Source organism: Sinohyriopsis cumingii, chromosome 2 (genome assembly GCF_028554795.1).
Source record: "Sinohyriopsis cumingii isolate HCF-2022 chromosome 2, ASM2855479v2, whole genome shotgun sequence".
Classification (NCBI taxonomy): Eukaryota; Metazoa; Mollusca; class Bivalvia; order Unionida; family Unionidae; genus Sinohyriopsis; species Sinohyriopsis cumingii.
In genome coordinates, this window is record NC_142962.1 from 56,004,873 (window position 1) to 56,023,779 (window position 18,907).

Here is an 18,907-nt window from a genome sequence, read left to right on the forward strand (position 1 = left end):
AAGTAAAAGGCACTTGTCTCTAATGATAAGTCAAGTGGATTTCTCAAAAAGTGTTCTGAAAGTACTGAAAAATAACCTCTCATGAGCATGGGTAAACACCTCAACCTTGGTATTAAAATGGGTCAGTATCGTGAAATTATTATGTTTAAGTAAAGTCATTCAGTTTAATTCCTTCCAATACATGACTGCTGTCTAATAAACCAGATATTACTATATTATCTTCACTCTTAACATAATTAATGAATTGGACCCATTGTAATACCATGCTTACATCAGGTACCTGTGGCCATGAGCAATGTTTATTATCTGTTGTTTACATTGTAATCACAAGAAAAAATGTCAGCTATTCTACATGATAATCTTTGGAATCTGGCATATCATCTATTCAACATGGTAATTGCAGGAAATCGGCATATCATCTGTTCTTCATGGTAATCACAGGAAACTAATAGATCTATTCTTCATGGTGATCATAGGAAACTGACATATCCGTTTCACATGGTAATCACAAGAGACCAAAATACATGCTGTTTGACAAATAATTACATGGATAAAAATGAGCATTCTCAAATCATTCAGGTGCATAAATAAATAATCTTCATGTACTAATAGATTTGTATTTTTGTTAGCTTTTATTATTACATACTTCACTGTGAAATGTAGAAACATTATTCATGAAACAATTTTCATATACTTTACATTCCTTGTTTTCACACATGAAAAGTATATCCTTATACTTTCAAAAATGAAAATACAAGATTTTCCACTGTGTCATGTGATGGTGTGTGCCTTCAGAAGTCACACCTGCGGCAAGAAGAATTAGCTCTTTGTGAGCTTAAACAGATAAAAAGAAACTGCATTACCTTTCAGGCTTGGAAATTATTTTTCGTAGAAGCAGTCTGATTATGTGTTGGAAGTTATTTCTCCATACAGTCTTAACATAAGTGTTAAACCTGCTGAATCATGCTTGCTTTGTGGTTGGATAGGGTCAGATACTTAAAAAAGGTCAAAAATATAATTTAGTATAACATATTAGGTCATTCCAATCCTACTACTGCTCCCTTAAGTTGCCGATATGTATATAATCATCTATAAATAGGGTCAAAAGTAGAGTGAATTTTTAGAAAGGAGGGTAGAGGTGGTTTGCCGTAGAATGAGCTTTATATTCCAATCTTTGATTCAGGAGAAAGTTTAGTATATAAAGAAAATTTTATTTTTCTTCTTTCATATCAAACATACATTAAAATATAAACATTGTTTTACCACACAATGAAATATATCCAGTATTAACATATGAAAAGGGAGCCCCGAATGGCCTAGTGGTCTAAAGCACTCACCTCTATGGATCACTACCATCTCACCTCTGACTGTGTGGATTCAAGTCTCAGGTTCAACCAGTGTGGGTATGTGAGAAAGCTTGCCACTAGCTTCTCATGGGTCAGTGGTTCTTTCCTGGGTTTTCCCGGGTTCTTCTTCACCAATTATACTGGCTGCCTTGTATAGCCTATGTTGTAATGAAAAATGGCGTTAAACCCTACAACATCAACATATGAAAAGAAAATGTCCTCTTTTTCTTGGCATGAAGTTTTGAAGTGCAAAGAAACATGAATAATAATATAAGCTTTTTAACTATGGTTTTTATTTTGTGTTGTCTCTTGGGGAGGATGGCAAACTCTGTTCTCCATAGGACAGGTTCAATGTTCTTTTTGTCTACCCTGGAACAAGATGACTTTTGACAAATTTGTCATGTCCTGGCTCTGTTGTTTTTTCAGTAGACATTTTTCTTTTCAGACTAAAACTGGTTTAAGTGGGTTTATAAACAAATTATGTTGTCTCTGTTGTTTTGGGTTTAATAAATTGGGGATGACTTGTTTGAAGTACTATTTTCATTATTGTACTAACCACTACCACTGTATGGGACAGGTTCATTTAATGTACCTATCAAAATCATTTTTCACATAAGTAAGATCAATATTTGTAAAATGCTCTTGGTAGAGCATCAGGAACCAGCAAATCACACAGACTAACTTGTAGGGAGTTCACTTTTGTTTTGTTTTAAAAAAATAAAAGCATGTTAAAAACATTTGAATGAAAGTGTTTTAAAGCCAGCTTGTCATAAGCAGCCTTATGCACCATGTTTTCAATTCTTGCTTGCATGAAAGAATTTTGTCAATGCTTGTCATGTTTAATTCTGTGAAGAAAAAAGCTTTACCCAAGTATTGAGCACAACTAATAGCTTTTAAAGTCAGTTTCATGTTTTTTTTTCTTGTCTTGTGTGAAAAAATAATTAAGGCATAACTTTGCAGTACTACGCCAGGAGTTTTTTTTCTAGTAAGAGGGGGTAATTGAACTGCAGCATGGCCTTGTGTAGACTTTAAATATTATGCACTGTTACAAGTCATGGACAAAAGTCTGCTATGTTCTTCCTTCACACGTGGCTGCTGTGACATGATTTTCTCAGATTTCATGAATATCATAAACAAATATCTATCATCAAAATAAAATGAAACCAGTTCTTACATATCAGTAAAAGTTCCCTTCTTTCAGATGATACATGATTGTGTTTGAAAGAGAAACCTGATTGGCTCATTCAGTCAGCATAGGAAGCCATATTGTGCCAACTTTCTGAGACAATTGTGCATGGGCTCACAGTGATTATGTATATGCATTGAAAATGTGGAAATATCAGATGCAGCCATGGATGAAAAAGAAGCATTTCAGATTATTTCCTGTGGCTTGTGATGATGATGTATCAGACATATAAAAATCCAAATTATATTGTTACCCCATGAATAATAAGCAATTCACAGTATTTTTTTCAAAAGATGACATGTCAGATATAGTAGAATTATTCAACAAAATTTCTTATTACAGTAAAAATATGCCATGGTATTGTGACCTTGTCACAGACTCTAATGATTTGTTTTCCAGGGAAGGTTTACAATTGCAGCCAAGCATCACATGACAATAGCAGAAATTTATGAAACAGACCTTGCTGATATTGAAAAGGTAAGATTTGACTATCCAGATACACGTCTTGAACAATTATACCTCAGGTAAATTGTGCATAACATTTGATTTTCATGTTAGCAATCTAGATATATATATATATATATATATATATATATATATATATATATATATATATATATATATATATATATATATATATATATCAGTTTGTACAGTTTAGTCAGTCTAAAACGTAAATACTAGTTTTGCAGCAGTTACGTGGTTTTGGCCTCCCCCCCTCCCAAAAACAAAGTCTCCATTGTTCTAAAATGGCATGGATGAAACAGTAAGAAACAAATTAACATTGGTGACAAGGTCATGCAAAAGCAAACCAGTATTGCCAGGGTTAAGTTATCTCCCAAAATAGAAATCTTATTAGGTTGAAACTGCACTTTTATTGGAATTTTTCTCTCCGTATTAACTCTTCGAATGTAACTTTTTTCAGGCAATATCAAGTTATGAACAGGCAGCAGATTATTACAAAGGGGAAGAATCCAAAAGGTAATTTCAAATAGTCTTAAAGAGATTTTAGTCAGTCAGTTTTTGAAAGTGTTGTTAGGATAAAACATGATATAAGATTCATACATGCATGCATATCTTTTAACCACCTTTTCATACAAATGGTTTTAAATTAACCTGTAGGGTGTGACAGGATGTAGATATTATATCGTAATTTCTCAAGTCATGCAGTATTTATTTACATATTTATTGATTCATCAGTCCCGAAAGTTCATTTACAGAAATGATAATAATAAAAGTAATGTATAAGAACATATTGTAAGGTGGACTGACCTCTACATCATGTATCTGTGCACATAGAAATAATGCAAATAAGAACAGTGTGTGTATCCATTCAGGAATGATGAGTTAATTTGATGAGTTTTTAAAAACTGTAATATTGTTAGTCATACTATCAGTGTTGTGTGTTTTCTAAAAATAAGTTCAAATTGAAACATTGTATGCTATCTGATTTTTTCTTGGAGCAATGTGGACTACTTGATTTACTTTTTTAAAAATGGTCGGAATGACTATACATTTAAATAGATACACTGACATTTTGCTGATGTACTATTTACAAACATTCAGTCTGACAGATGGTTATATTGACAGGATTTTCACTACAGCTCGTCTGATGTCAGACTGGTCCTAAATGAAAATGTTTCCATTCTGATGGCCATAATGATAATATTGCTGCAATTCATCCTGAATGGATATCCATATCAGTGTCAAGTTTTTCACTCTTATGTATGTACTTGGTTCTCAATGAAAGTGGTGCAGATCTTATGACTGACATGGTCGCGATCTTCACATTTTGTTAGTATCACTACTTCTCCAGAACAGTTGGTCATATCAGCAAGGGATTTCACTAAAAGACTTCACAATATTTAGTTGATTCTTAATGAAAATGTTGCTAATCTGACACATGGCTGCCACTATGCCCATCTTCAAGTACTCTTACCACTACTCATGCTGGATAGATCAATATATTAACAAGGATTTGTATTATGATATGTAGTTGATCCTAAGTAAAAATGTTCTGGTCTAACCTCCAAGATAGTGGTAATCTCGAAAATCTTGTTATCTCGACTTTTCCTGAAGTGATGGCCATATTGAAGTGGGAATTTCCCTTCAAGGAACTCTGGTTGCTATCGTTACAGTACTATGTTATACTGATGAAATGAAGCTTAAGAACGGTAATGTTTGTTTTGTATTGATGTTATTATGCTCATATAATGTTAAGAAACTTGTGTTTTCAGCTCAGCCAACAAATGTTTACTGAAGGTGGCACAATTTTCAGCACAACTAGAGAGGTATGATAAAGCTGTGGAAATTTATGAAGAGGTAAGAATGGTGGCACACAGTAAAATCAGAATATATCCTTGTATTAACAGTGTTTTACATCATTTCTGATTAAGTCTCCATACCAGGATATTAACAAATTAACAAGGTGAAATGACCTATTCTCGCTACAAATCTAATTGTCTCACTGTCTTCTTTTTTGGTGTCCTTCCTATGTCTTTATTTGCACCCTACTAAATAATAAAGGCAGTGTTTTGTTAATATTTACATGAAACTACTCTGTTTCCAGTGGACTACTTTGAATCTTTGTACATATTATAGTCATTATCAGAAGATATGCATGTTAACCAGTCATTGTATTCACACTATTTACAGAAGGGTTTTGCACTTTTATAACTGTAGACTTCATAATGATTACTGCTTTGGGATCTGGGAGAGGTGGAGGTATATTTATGTGACCAGTCTGCTCACTGCTCCGCTAATTTAACTTTGAGAACAGAGTCACACCATCTTTAGGGCTGGCCAAAATTGGCTGTGATATATATGGAGATTGATAAATTTGATCTAACAAAAATTCCTTTTTTTCTTATTAAGATGGGTGTCTTTCAGATGTGACTTTTTGATTAAGTTTGTTTGTTTGTGCAGTGTATGTGTTATTTGTACTTCAGGTGGCAGTGTCATGTATGGACAATTCCCTGCTGAAGTACAGTGCAAAGGATCACTTCTTTCGAGCTGCTATATGTCACATGTGTGTTGATACACTTAATGTTCAGCAAGCCATACAGAAGTATGAGGACATGTTCCCACAGTTTGCTGATGACAGATGTTGTAAATTGTTAAAGGTACCAGTTTTAGACCACTAATCACAGTATGATCAATTCCATTTTTCAACACAATTTTTAATGTAGGAAAAGATTTCAAACCAATGTGTAATTAATATTTGTTCTAGTTTTTTTTAATGAAATTTAGTCTTGACAATTTTCAGAAGTTCTTATTGTTTCTAGTAAACAGATCCAAACAATATCTTTATAAAAGCAGACTTTTTTGCACTGCTTGACTCATTCTTTTGGAATGTTTGTGGTATGGAATGTTTGTGGTATTGAACCTAATCTTTGCACGTGCAATATAGTCTGGATGCTGATTCATATTTGCAGGGGAAATGCAGTCATATTTCTGAAAATTCTTTGCAGATAAGATTATGAATTAGAAAATATAAGTTGCTTATTAGTGGTGAAAGCATAACAAGTGGAAAAAATGTAGAGTTCTTTCAAGAGTAAAGGTCTTAAAATAACAAGCTCCTATTGGCTTTTGTCTACCTCCCATATGAAATAGCTTTTGATTTGATAAAATATTGAGGGGCCCCGAGTGTCCGAGTGGTCTAAAGCGCTTACCATTATGGATCACTGCCATCTCACCTCTGTCTGCGTGGGTTTGAGTCTCGGGTTTGCCCAATGTTTGTATGTGAGAAAGCTTGCCAGTAGCTTCTCATGGGTCGGTGGTTCTTTCATGGGTTTTCCCCGGTTTCTTCCTCCACAATTAATATTGGCCGCCATGTATAGCCTATCTTGTGCTCAGTAATGGCATTAAACCCCACAACAACAACAACAACAAAATATTGAGCAGTATTGACAATGTGCTATGTCGTAATAGCGTCCTCATAATTGTATGCATTTTCAATGGTTGAGGCATGGATATTAGTAAATCCTTGTGTTTGTTCATCTGTCCTTCAGTCTGGCTCTCATTAGTACAACAGCTGCAGTTTTTATTAAATTGCCTTGAAACTTGGTCAGATTTATGGTCATAACCTGAAGATACTTATGTTGACAAATCACTTTGCTCTCAGAAGTGTTTTTAGAGTTATTGCCCTTTTGTGGCTTAAATTAAGTTCATGTAACAACCTCATTAATGCAACTAATCCCACATTTTTTTGCTGGTTTGCAATGAAACTTTGTAAATATTATCTTCTGAAGATGCACATGTTGACAAATCATTTTGTTCCTGCAATTTTTGTTAGAGCTGTTGACCTTTTTGCCTTGAAGCATTGTATGATACAATCTCCTTAGCGCTGGTGATCTGCAGTTTTTGATGGATTGCTATGAAACTTGTTAAGTTTTATGTTCATCACTAGAAGATGTACATATCAACACAAATCACTTTGCTTCTGTGATTTCATTAAAGTTATTGCAATTTTTGTCTTGTAACTATAATCTAATTAGCACAGCTATTCCCAGATTTTGATGGATTGCCATGAAACTTAATAACTCATTTTGCTCTTGCACTGTTTGAGTTTTTGCCATATTTGTCTGGTGGCTTAATGCCAGGTATGATACAATGTCATTTGCACAATTAGTCCAACAGTTTATCTGGGAGTAATTTATGATTGCTGTATTGCCCTTCTTGACTTTCATTTGAAAGCAGTGTATGATATAATTTGTAAATGCAGCTTTGCTGTGAAACTTAATACATATTTTGGTCTTCATCAGAAAAAATGTATATTGAAAAAAAAATTGTACTATCACTATTTTCATAAGATTTGCTTTTTTTTAAAACTATGGTTTCTTTCTCATCATGGGATAGAAGCATGGTGTGGGAGATGCATGGGTGTATTTACTTGAACAATTCTGACACCACCTCCTCTGTTATATAGTTTCTTTACTTAAGGGTTCAGCAGTTTTGTACGATTCTCTTGCACTGTTTCTGCTTTATAATGCTGTCCATTGAAACCCTAAAAATTACCCACATTATAAGAGATTCATGGTTATTCAAAAATGTTATACAATCAAGTTTTAATGGGCTATCATTAGCCAAGAAATAAAATTAAGTAAAATGATTCAAACTGATGATAAACAAAATTCAAAGAATTGAATTGGGTCCATGACTGTATTCTCGTTACAGGAAGGGCAACAGTGTACTAAGGGGCTTTGTAGTGAGAAAAAAAACCTCAAGTTCATTACAGAAGTAGGCTTTAAATATTTATAGCATTGTACTTGGATTCTATTTTTCTTTCTTAGAGAATAAAGTAGAGCGAGAGAGATGTATCATATGGCTAGACTATAACATAGTTTACATACTTGTTGGGAAACAAAATATAACATTTTTTGGGCAAGAACTTTCATTGTTTATGGTTTACTGTTATAATTTCAGACCCTGATAACTGCATGTGAGGATGAGGATGTAGATAAATTCACTGATGCAATAAAAGAATATGACAGTATTTCACGACTGGATCAGTGGATGACTACAATGTTTTTAAGAATAAAGAATCGCATAAATCAAGATGACCTGAAATAATGCAGAAGGGTTGTATAAGAAAGATATTGCAAGAATATTCACAGTTGAGGGTACAGAAGAATTAAACATGGTTCATGCAACTTTGAAAAATCCTTGAATTTCAGGGCTTACCTTGAGAACACTTAGAATTTCCAGAAAGTTCATTTTGTCCTTGAAACGCCTTGAGTTTTTCCAAAATCCCCTTGAATTTATGAAAGGGAATGCACAATGTTGAAACTGAATAAAATACAACACTTTTTAAATTCAGGGTTTGGCTTTTTGCTATTTACATATTGTTTAAACATAATGAATAAATCAAATGGGATAGATCTGGTTGGATCAAATGCCACATGACACAGTATGTACCAGATGGAGTGGTGACCTTTTAGTGTAGTCGCACACTAATCACATTTACAAAAGGATAACTAATTTAATCAGGAATGAGCTGTAATTTTAGTTCAAAATTGGTGTGAACCACATTCTGTCATAAAACATATTTCTTGAAAAAAGTTGGAGGTCATTGAATACTCCTTGAGTCGTGAAAGAAAAACTGCTCTAGGGCTGTACGAACCATGATTAAAACTCTGCCTATGTTGATGATTCAGTATTTTGTGTTGTTTTGTTCAGATTGTACCATGGAAAATGATATTACATGCTTTTCACTTTGATAGTACAGTGAACCCTCTCATAACCAAAATCCCATGGGACCAAGTAAAAGCTGTGGTTTTTTAGGGGTTTCCAGTGTACCTAGGTTCTCAGATTTCACCCAGAATCAGATGTAGTTATGTCCTATTAGTTATAATGCCTATATTGATCACTGCCTGCTTTAGGTTTTATTAATATTATTTTATTTCTGTTGACATATCAGAGCCCAGAAAATACAATAGCCCAATGCCAAGGGCTCCTCTAAAACTGGATAAGGTCCCTCTTGGATTATAAATTAGTTGCCCGTCAAGCCTGTTCAGAAAATCTGTTGTTGTCTAATTTGTCTGAAAACAATCATTGAGCCACCAGTAAAATGCTGCTTACTGTTTAAACGTTCTGGAAAGAAACTGGTAAATTATTACTATTCAGCTTCCTTCTGGGCCCCATCTGTAAATCCCTCCACATTGTGAGGATCGTATGCTTAGGGTATCAAAAGATGTTCATAAACTTTGTGTGTACAAAATGAAAAATGTGACCTATGAATGGGGAACAGTACTATTTCTGTTCTCTGTATTTAATTGGTTACTTATAATTAACTCACTTGTAGAAAACTAATAAACTATCCATTGCTCACGCTGACTTGGTAATGCATTTCTAATTATGAAACAGTACCTATGCACTTGTTTGACACTTGAGCTAAGCTAATGGATTAGCAACTTATAAAAGCCACCAATACAGTGTTTTTCACTCTCAAGAAACTGAGATTGTTATATTATATTTATATGCATTTAGTTCAAAGAGTTGATAGCCATTAGTTTTAATGGTATGGAGTGTTCTTTCTGTATTTCTAACACATTCATAGTACTATCACATGAATTAATTACAAAAATTGAATCTATTGTTTTACTGATTGATATATAAAAAAAAGACAAGTGGGTTTTAAGCCAGGACAGATTTCTTTTATTTTTAGTCTTAAAGAGACATGCCCTGAACTGTGTCTGAAAAATTCTTTGTGCACTGGAATAATTGGACAATGAATGACATCAGGACCTAGAGGAAGACATTGCTTTAAATGAAATATTTAGAGAGCCAAATATACACCAGAGTCAATATAATATTATTTGTGTGGTTTTTTCCCAGATTTAGAGTATGGCAGCTTCAGTATTATGTCAAAATAACAGTAAAACAAGGCCCTTTCAGGCACACTGAATTGGGGTCAGACTAGTGGAATCTGACGTGTTAAATCTGCTACTAACTCTCAACTCCACCATCTTAACTACACTGCAACGTTCAATTTTGACCATTCATAATTTGAACTGGTCCAAGCCACCATCACATTGGAACAAAGAGCAGTCCTTTTTTATGCCTCTACTGCCCTCATACTTGAAAAAACAAGCTGACTAGATCTCTTTTTTTGGAGCATTTTCCTGACCTCCTGGAATATGAGCATTTGGTAGGTAGCAGCCTGATTATTCTTGGAGATATCAACTTTCACTTTGACTGTCCTGGCAACCCATATATACAAAATCTCTTTGATTCCATTCACATTCTCAACCTCAAACAGTCTGTTAGCCATCCCACCTGTAAATACTGTCATATTTTAGACAAGATTCTTCATAGACTTGATAATATTCTACAGTCTTCATAGGTATCCGACAAACTTACATCAGATCACTTCATTTGCCATCTCGACATATCAGTCCATAATCCTCAATTTTTGTTTTCAACTAAGAGAAACCTCAATATGATTCCTGATGAAGATAACCCCAAAGTCATGTGAATTCGATCAATTCCAACATCACTGCTACTTGTGTGCTTAGATTCAATATTGCCTTCACTAGCCAATGTTATTATTACTTCTCTCTTATCAAGGGAATTTCCATTTTTTTAAAACTGCCATCATAAAGCTTCTGTTGAAGAAACCAGTGCTTGACCCAGATATCCTAAAACCATTTCTAACATCCCATTCATTTTGAAAATCTTAGAAAAAAGTTGTTCTATCCCAGCTGGTATCTTATCTGAATTTACATAGTCTTTTTACATATCACCCTTGCCACAGTATAGAAACTGCCTTTCTGAATTACCTGGCTGCTTTGGATAGTAGAAATATTACCTCCCCCTTCCTGAATTGTCTGCTACATTTAACACAATAAACCATGATATATTCACCATCTCCATCATGTATTTGGCATTTACAATACAGCCTTGCTATGGTTCAGGTCATACTTTAGTCGACAGGTCACAAGTTGTGTCCGGAAATGAAAAACATTCCAAACCAGCTGATCTAGGTTTTGGTGTTCCACGGGGTTCTATTCTTGGTCCCATTCTCTTCAATCTATACACTCTGACCCCTTCTTATGTGTCATTGATCATCATCTAGTGTCGCACCAGTTGTATGCTGATGACATCCAAATATACAAATCTAGCTACCAGCTGAAATTGAGGCTACCATTCATGGCTTAAAGAGGTGCATTTCCAATATGAAGTCATGGTTGAAATGTAATTAGCTCCAAATGAATTAATATAAAATCAAAGCCATTTTGAACACCACACAGCAACTTTGTCATTCCCATCCTTTACCTCAAACAATAAATATCAGCAGCACCAACAGTAAATTCACACAATCAGTACAAAACCTAGGTGTCACTCTCAACTACTCTCTCATAACAACCAACTTGTTATCAGCATATGTAAGGCTGCATGTAATTCTCTTCTACCTGGTTCATCTCTGTATCTTCTACAGAAACCCCGAAAAGTTTAAAACACACGTGCTCAGATCATCCTTAGAGTACAAAAAAGCTAGCGCTCCTCTCACCCAGCTATGTACCCTCCACTGGTTACCTGTTTGCTCCAGAATCAAGCACAAAACTCTTCATGCTACATTTCATTGACTGCCTTAAGTCCAAAATGCCTATCTGACCTCACCCACCTGTAATTCCTTAAAAATACTTGCACTTCTTATTAGTCCCACTTTCAAAATGAAGTCCTACAGACATTCTTTTGCAAGCCAGGGCCCAGTTATCTGGAACAAATTACCAGTTGAACTTGAACACTAGTGTTATATCATTGCTCTTAATATTCAACCTATTTTGTCTGTTTCATTTTCAGGAGGAGTTTGGTTTAGTGAGGTTTTTGGTCTTGAGAGGTTTCAATATGTTTGATCTATTCATGCAGAGACAGGTGGAACATTATGTCATGTCTCTTGTTTCATTTCAGCATACTTTTACTTTTAACAGAGAATTTTAGAGGACATGAAATTTGTAGCTTTTTCTCTTTGCAGTTTTTGTCATATGCAAATGTGAAAGTTATATGTAGAAGTGATGTGAAATTTGTCTTTGTATCTTCATCATTAAAATCAACTTCATCAGTTTTTCTAATATTTTGTATGAAATTCATCCATGTTGCAGTATTGTAATACAAACTTATTTTATTTGCTATTCGATGATGCCGTGAAATCCCTCAAAACTGAAAGCCCATGGGGCTAAATTCAGTTTTAGCTTTGAAAGGTTTTTGGCTTACTGAGGATTTTGCAAATATGAAAAAGTATGCTGTTTTATAATCACTTATATGATGTGAAAGAGAGAGAGAGAGGATGAAAATGTCATTATGAGGCAACATCTGTTTATATGTGCAAAAATTAGAAAAACTTTTTTGTTTTTGTTTTGTTTGTTTTATTTAATGAAAACATTTGCTGAACAAGGCTTGTTCCTTTCGAAAAACACTTCAGGTCACATGAATAAATACAGTTGCTCCATATAGAAATACAGTTTTTGTCTCAAGAAACATTTAAGGAATGCGATACTGTTACAGATCCATTAGAATTATGAATGATAATCCATGTTTAAAAACTCTGTATATTTCATGATGTTCCTATGGCAGATTCTTCTCCTAGCTTCTCAACTTAGGTTTCGTCACAAATTCATGCTGTTTGATCAGACTAATTTTATCCTTTTGCTCAGATCCTATGCTGCTTAACTGCTGATCATTCTGACACCTTGACATGCGAGTGAAAACAAATGATACTTATGGCTAATTAAATTCATGTACATAGTGATTTTTTTCTACTCTGAAAATTATATAAGTGAATCTGACTATTAGAATATTGTTTGGTTCATCTTCATCTGCAGAAAATCAAAAATGAGGTTGCCTGCCAGGTTAATAAAGTCTAGGTATTTCATTTTTTTTAAAGTTCTTCAGGTCATTAATAAAAATGAATAGCATGAATCGTAATTAGATCATAAGCAGATTAAAATGATATTTATTCGGAGACATGTCTGCAGATGTGTAGTTCTTAATAACTTACCTTAAAGGCTGTTTCGGGGGGGGGGGCAAAGACTTAAGATAAGCCTGTTGTTGAAACTGATTATTGTCAGTGCATGCGTCAATTATTGTATTGTTGGGACATTTTTTCACTGATAAGCCTACAAGTGTGTGTTTACTGCAAATAATCTTGTCAAATGTATATCAGGAATTTAGTGGCTAAAATACATTTCCTAGTGAGTGAGTTTCAGTTTTATTGGGGAGAAGGAGAACATGTAAAGTTAAAATCTGGAATCAGATTTATTTGTTTAACTTTTATGAGCAGAAGGATTTCAGTTTTCTAGGGAAAATTTTTGATAGTAAAGAATAACAAATTCAGGATGGGGCCCAAATGGTCTAAAGCGCTCTCCATTACGGATCACTGCCATCTCACCTCTGTCTGCGTGGGTTCGAGTCTCGGATTCGGCCAATGTGGGTATGTGAGAAAGCTTGCCAGTAGCTTCTCATGGGTCGGTGGTTCTTTCCGGGGTTTTTCCGGGTTCTCCCTCCACCATTAATACTGGCCGCCATGTATAGCCTATCATATGCTGAAAAATGGCATTAAACCCCACAACAACAACTAATTCAGGACCCCAAAAGTTGCAATCTTGAGGGGAGTCCAGTTTAACAAGTTCGGTTTCTTGGGAGTTTCACAGCAAAAGCAATAAACAAGTTTTGTTGATCCTTTTTGATTCAGCTCTGTTGTTTTTAAATAAACATTTATGAAGCTCTTCACCACAGAGTTCTCAGTATTTCCATATTAAAGCTCAGACTCCGTCTAAGAGATTTCAAATTGTCTATTTTAGAAAGAGCACAGCTTTCAGGCACATTTTCTGATGATACAGATTTTAGTTACTCATACACAAGATTAAAATGCCAGAAGAAAAGCATCTTGGGAGAACAAATTGGGAAATTGTTAACTTGGATAATAAAACGCAGACAAACTAGTCCTACAGCGTAAGACCTCAACACCTATATTTTGTGTGTCTGGGTCTTACTGCCTAAATAACTGTGCTGTGTATCATGTTTTTGATGTAGACTAACATTGTAACTAAAGTCAAATGTTTTAGAATATCTCACAACTGGCAGCCAATAATGATGCTTTTCTACAAAGTAAAGTCAAACTTTACTTACTCTGATGTCTTTTCTCTAATAAATTCAAATTCTCACAAAAGAAATGGACCAGTTTTCAATTTTCATTGGCCTACATTTCATTTGTCTGGAATGCAGTGGAAGACAAGAATGCTGAAATAGGGTTAAGATGAAGTATACTTCTTTAACAAAATGAATAAAAATATATTAATATTGAAGAAAATGTTTAGAAAGCATCATTTTGTTCAAGATTCTTATCATCCTTTTAACAGATTTTGGTGTTCCCGGCTTCCATTGCATTCCACCCAACTAAAATGTAGGCCAACAGAACTTGAAAACATGTCCATTGGCTAGTGTCAAAATTTTAATTTAGTAGGAAAAGGCATCAGAGTAAGCAAAGTCTGACTAAAACATTATAACTTTAATGTGTAGAAAAGCACAAATATTGGCTGCCAAGTGTGTGAGATATTCCTGAAAATTTAAGTTGTTCCGATGTTAAATGACATCGGAACACACTACACAGCACCATTATATAGACACTAAGACCTAGCCACCCAGAACATAAATATCAGCATCGAGGTCTTTGTAGGACTAGCAGACAAATTTGCCTTAAGGTTCACTTATACTAAGAAATCACCTGCCTTAAAAAAGTCAGTTTTCTAAACCATATTATTTCTGAAGCAAACATTTTCTAAATCAGCCACAGTCACATAAATGTAAGAATTGATAACAGCACAAAATTCAAAAGATTTCCCAATATTTTGAGTTAAACAAGCTCTTCATTAAGGAGAAAACATTTACACAAAACACTCGCTTCACACAAGATCTACTAAAAATTCTGGACTCCTACATGTTAGAATATCTATTGGCAATTTAAGACAAGAGATATGACAATATAAAGTTATATATACATAACAATTTTGCACATTGAACCTGTACTAATTGTTTCCAGACAGTTTTTTGTCCTAAATTGTCCCAATCTCAACTCAATTGGTGCACACCATTGGTCATGCGTTTTTTGTCAGAAGAAAATTGAAAATATGCCTCCAACTTCTCGTTGGTTGACATTCATCCATGTCTCTGTTGCCACAAGCAGTGGCCAAAGATGTGAAAGGTGATAAACACTATTAGATGGCAATAGATATCTATTTTAAACCAATGCATCTGGCAATGAAAACATTCAAGGTTTATGGTAGTCCGCCAAGTCGCGATGCACATTGTTCATTGACTGGTAGTGTAATGTATTTTCAAGGTTCAAGTCACTCCTATGATGAAGTTTTAATTTTATTTTGAGACAACAGAGGCTGAATGTATGCAAATATACAATTTTGGATTTTACTAATGATTTGTTTGTTTAGAAAGATAGTAATTCAGAAAACATAGGTATTTATTGTAATAAATGCTGGTAGACAAAGTTAAATAAGAACCACGTCCAGAATGGAAAACTCTGATGCATCTCATTTAAGGTTAACCAGATATTCAAACATCTTAATGTTCCAGATGTTACTTGAGCACATGATGAAACATTTATTATAATAATGTAAGTGCTCAAGCAGAATATGTCAGTACGGTGCATTCTGCAAAGTTACGGTGGCAGACTGTTGAAGCAAATAAGATTTCTTATTTTTATAGCACTACTAGTCAATAATTGTACTATTATTTTTCTTTTTTCCTATAAAATGTTGTGTCCCCCACCCCAGATTTGTAGGATGGGGGACACATTGTGCCCAGTTCTTAGGTTCCTGTGTGCAACACTGAAATGTATTTCCAACTTCAGGATAGTTTTAGAACTGGATTTCGGTTTATGTATCCATTTACACAGCAGCAACTCAGCATTGTACAATATGCATTTGAATCATTTGTCACTATAGCTGTGGTGTTACAACAGTTGCAGTGTAATCTAGTTATTCTGAACAATTAGAATTAGTTGCAGTTTATAGTTTCTGTTGTGCTGTTTGAAATTGTGCAGCCAAAATGTCATGTAATGAGCAGAATGGGAACGTATACCTTACTATAATATGTGAAGCTACTGGGTATCATAATACTGTACATACAAGTCATTTTCCAACCACGAACTGCAAAAATTTTGATCTGCCATTGCATAATGTTCTGGTAGATCTGGGTCTGTGTAGTTTTTTAGGAGTAATCAGTAGAATGGTTCTACAGACAACATAGACCCTGATCTGCATGTGCATTTTGTGACAGCAGATCAGAGTCAGTGTTGTTTGCAGTTGGACTTGTAAGAGAATAAATGGTATTTATACGGCGAGATGAGAGGTTGTCATGTTTCAGTGGTATTTATCTGGCGAGATGAGAGGTTGTCATGTTTCAATGACTTTTGCCTGTAAGCTGTTTCAGCAGTAAAATGCAGTTATGTACACTTCTATATTTGGTAATTGTTTTCTTGATAAATGTGTAATTGTTGTATTTCATTATCATTGGGAGAGGGTAATTTAGGCATTGTTGGTTGCCCAGTCCCTATTAATATGTTAATGAATATTGTTTCTCATATTTCCAAAAGGGTAGAGTACTTGACAAGGACTAGGTTTAAATTGTGTTTCTGTTATTCAGTATTTATTGCATATTTTGTTATATTCCTTTTTCTCAGGAAATCTTCTGACAAATTATTGTTTAAAGCTAGTTTTAGCATATCTGTGCATTTGATAAATCAGGATGCAACATGATGCTTGGAAGTATCACATAATGTATATGATCATGCAGGTAATAAAATCATGTTGTATATTGACCATACATAGATGTGTCGCCCAGTACATGGTCATGCAGGTAACATCAAGTTGTATATTGGCCATACCTAGATGTGTCGCCCAGTACATGGTCATGCAGGTAACATCAAGTTGTATATTGGCCATACATAGATGTGTCACCCAGTACATGGTCATGCAGGTAACATCAAGTTGTATATTGGTCATACATAGCTGTGTTGCCTAGTATATGGTCATGCAGGTAACATTAAGTTGTATATTGGCCATACCTAGATGTGTCGCCCAGTACATGGTTATGCAGGTAACATCAAGTTGTATATTGGCCATACCTAGATGTGTCGCCCAGTACATGGTCATGCAGGTAACATCAAGTTGTATATTGGCCATACATATATAGTGTCGCCCAGTACATGGTCATGCAGATAACATCAAGTTGTATATTGGCCATACATATATAGTCGCCCCGTACATGGTCATGCAGGTAACATCAAGTTGTATATTGGCCATACCTAGATGTGTCGCCCAGTACATGGTCATGCAGGTAACATCAAGTTGTATATTGGCCATACCTAGATGTGACGCCCAGTACATGGTTATGCAGGTAACATCAAGTTGTATATTGGCCATACCTAGATGTGTCGCCCAGTACATGGTCATGCAGGTAACATCAAGTTGTATATTGGCCATACATATATAGTGTCGCCCAGTACATGGTCATGCAGATAACATCAAGTTGTATATTGGCCATACATAGATGTGTCACCCAGTACATGGTCATGCAGGTAACATCAAGTTGTATATTGGCCATACCTAGATGTGTCGCCCAGTACATGGTCATGCAGGTAACATCAAGTTGTATATTGGCCATACATATATAGTCGCCCAGTACATGGTCATGCAGGTAACATCAAGTTGTATATTGGCCATACCTAGATGTGTCGCCCAGTACATGGTTATGCAGGTAACATCAAGTTGTATATTGGCCATACCTAGATGTGTCGCCCAGTACATGGTCATGCAGGTAACATCAAGTTGTATATTGGCCATACCTAGATGTGTCGCCCAGTACATGGTTATGCAGGTAACATCAAGTTGTATATTGGCCATACATAGATGTGTCACCCAGTACATGGTCATGCAGGTAACATCAAGTTGTATATTGGCCATACCTAGATGTGTCACCCAGTACATGGTCATGCAGGTAACATCAAGTTGTATATTGGTCATACATAGCTGTGTTGCCTAGTATATGGTCATGCAGGTAACATCAAGTTGTATATTGGTCATACATAGATGTGTCGCCCAGTACATGCTCATGGAGGTAACATCAAGTTGTATATTGTTCATACTTAGCTGTGTCTCCCAGCAATCGGCGATAGTAATATGGACCCAAATCAATGCAGTCAACACAGACTGTATCATGACATGTAACTTGTATTTGAACAGATTATTGATGGCACTAAGTCCATGTAATGGCCCATCTATTTAGAAACAGTCTATGAAGATCTTGTTTCACTTTTTCAATGATTGGCATTTTATTGAATTCATCAAAGATTACGGCAAAAGGCCATCTAAAATGGATGCAAAAATGATACTGTTTGCATACTGAAACTAGGTTACTCTTTGTGATGTCATACATTATACAACACTGGTGAATCTGTTATTGTGGCTTTATTGTACATGCTTGTCTTCTTAGACACCTATTTTTTTCTATTTTGAACACATATTGACTTAAGTCCAGAAAGCAGTCTATTTTGAACACATATTGACTTAAGTCCAGAAAGCAGTCTTTCTGAGAGAAAAACATTGAGATTTTGGTCCCATATTCACTGTAAACTGTATATGACAAAATTTAACTGCATAAATGTACATTGATACTGTTATTAGCACAGAATGAATGGACTTTGTTGCAATGTTTACGAGCTGTAATGAGTTCTTAATAAATAAACATTTTTATTCCCAAATGTTTGTATGTTAATATCTCAGCTCTTTGTCAATGGTACCTAAAGCTTATTAATTAAAATGTAACCAATCTACCAGTTATTAATTAAAATATAACAAATCTA

General features: G+C 34.9%; 1 protein-coding gene across 5 annotated transcripts in view; it reads left to right on the forward strand.

The window, feature by feature from the left end:
- Positions 1-18,907, forward strand: part of LOC149804908 (alpha-soluble NSF attachment protein-like) — a 37,419-nt gene extending 18,512 nt beyond the window's left edge. The window contains exons 5-10 of one of the 5 annotated variants that reach the window (XR_016416998.1): positions 2,932-3,009; positions 3,458-3,513; positions 4,770-4,854; positions 5,481-5,654; positions 7,957-17,683; positions 17,743-18,907. Coding sequence is in view for 1 of the 5 variants with exons in the window: in XM_089945744.1 (XP_089801870.1) it covers positions 2,932-3,009; positions 3,458-3,513; positions 4,770-4,854; positions 5,481-5,654; positions 7,957-8,103 (540 nt within the window). In the remaining 4 variants the exon portion in view is untranslated. Of the gene's footprint in view, positions 1-2,931; positions 3,010-3,457; positions 3,514-4,769; positions 4,855-5,480; positions 5,655-7,956 lie in introns of all 5 variants that reach the window. The other 4 variants (XR_016417000.1, XR_016416999.1, XR_016417001.1 and 1 more) reach the window with 4 other exon arrangements.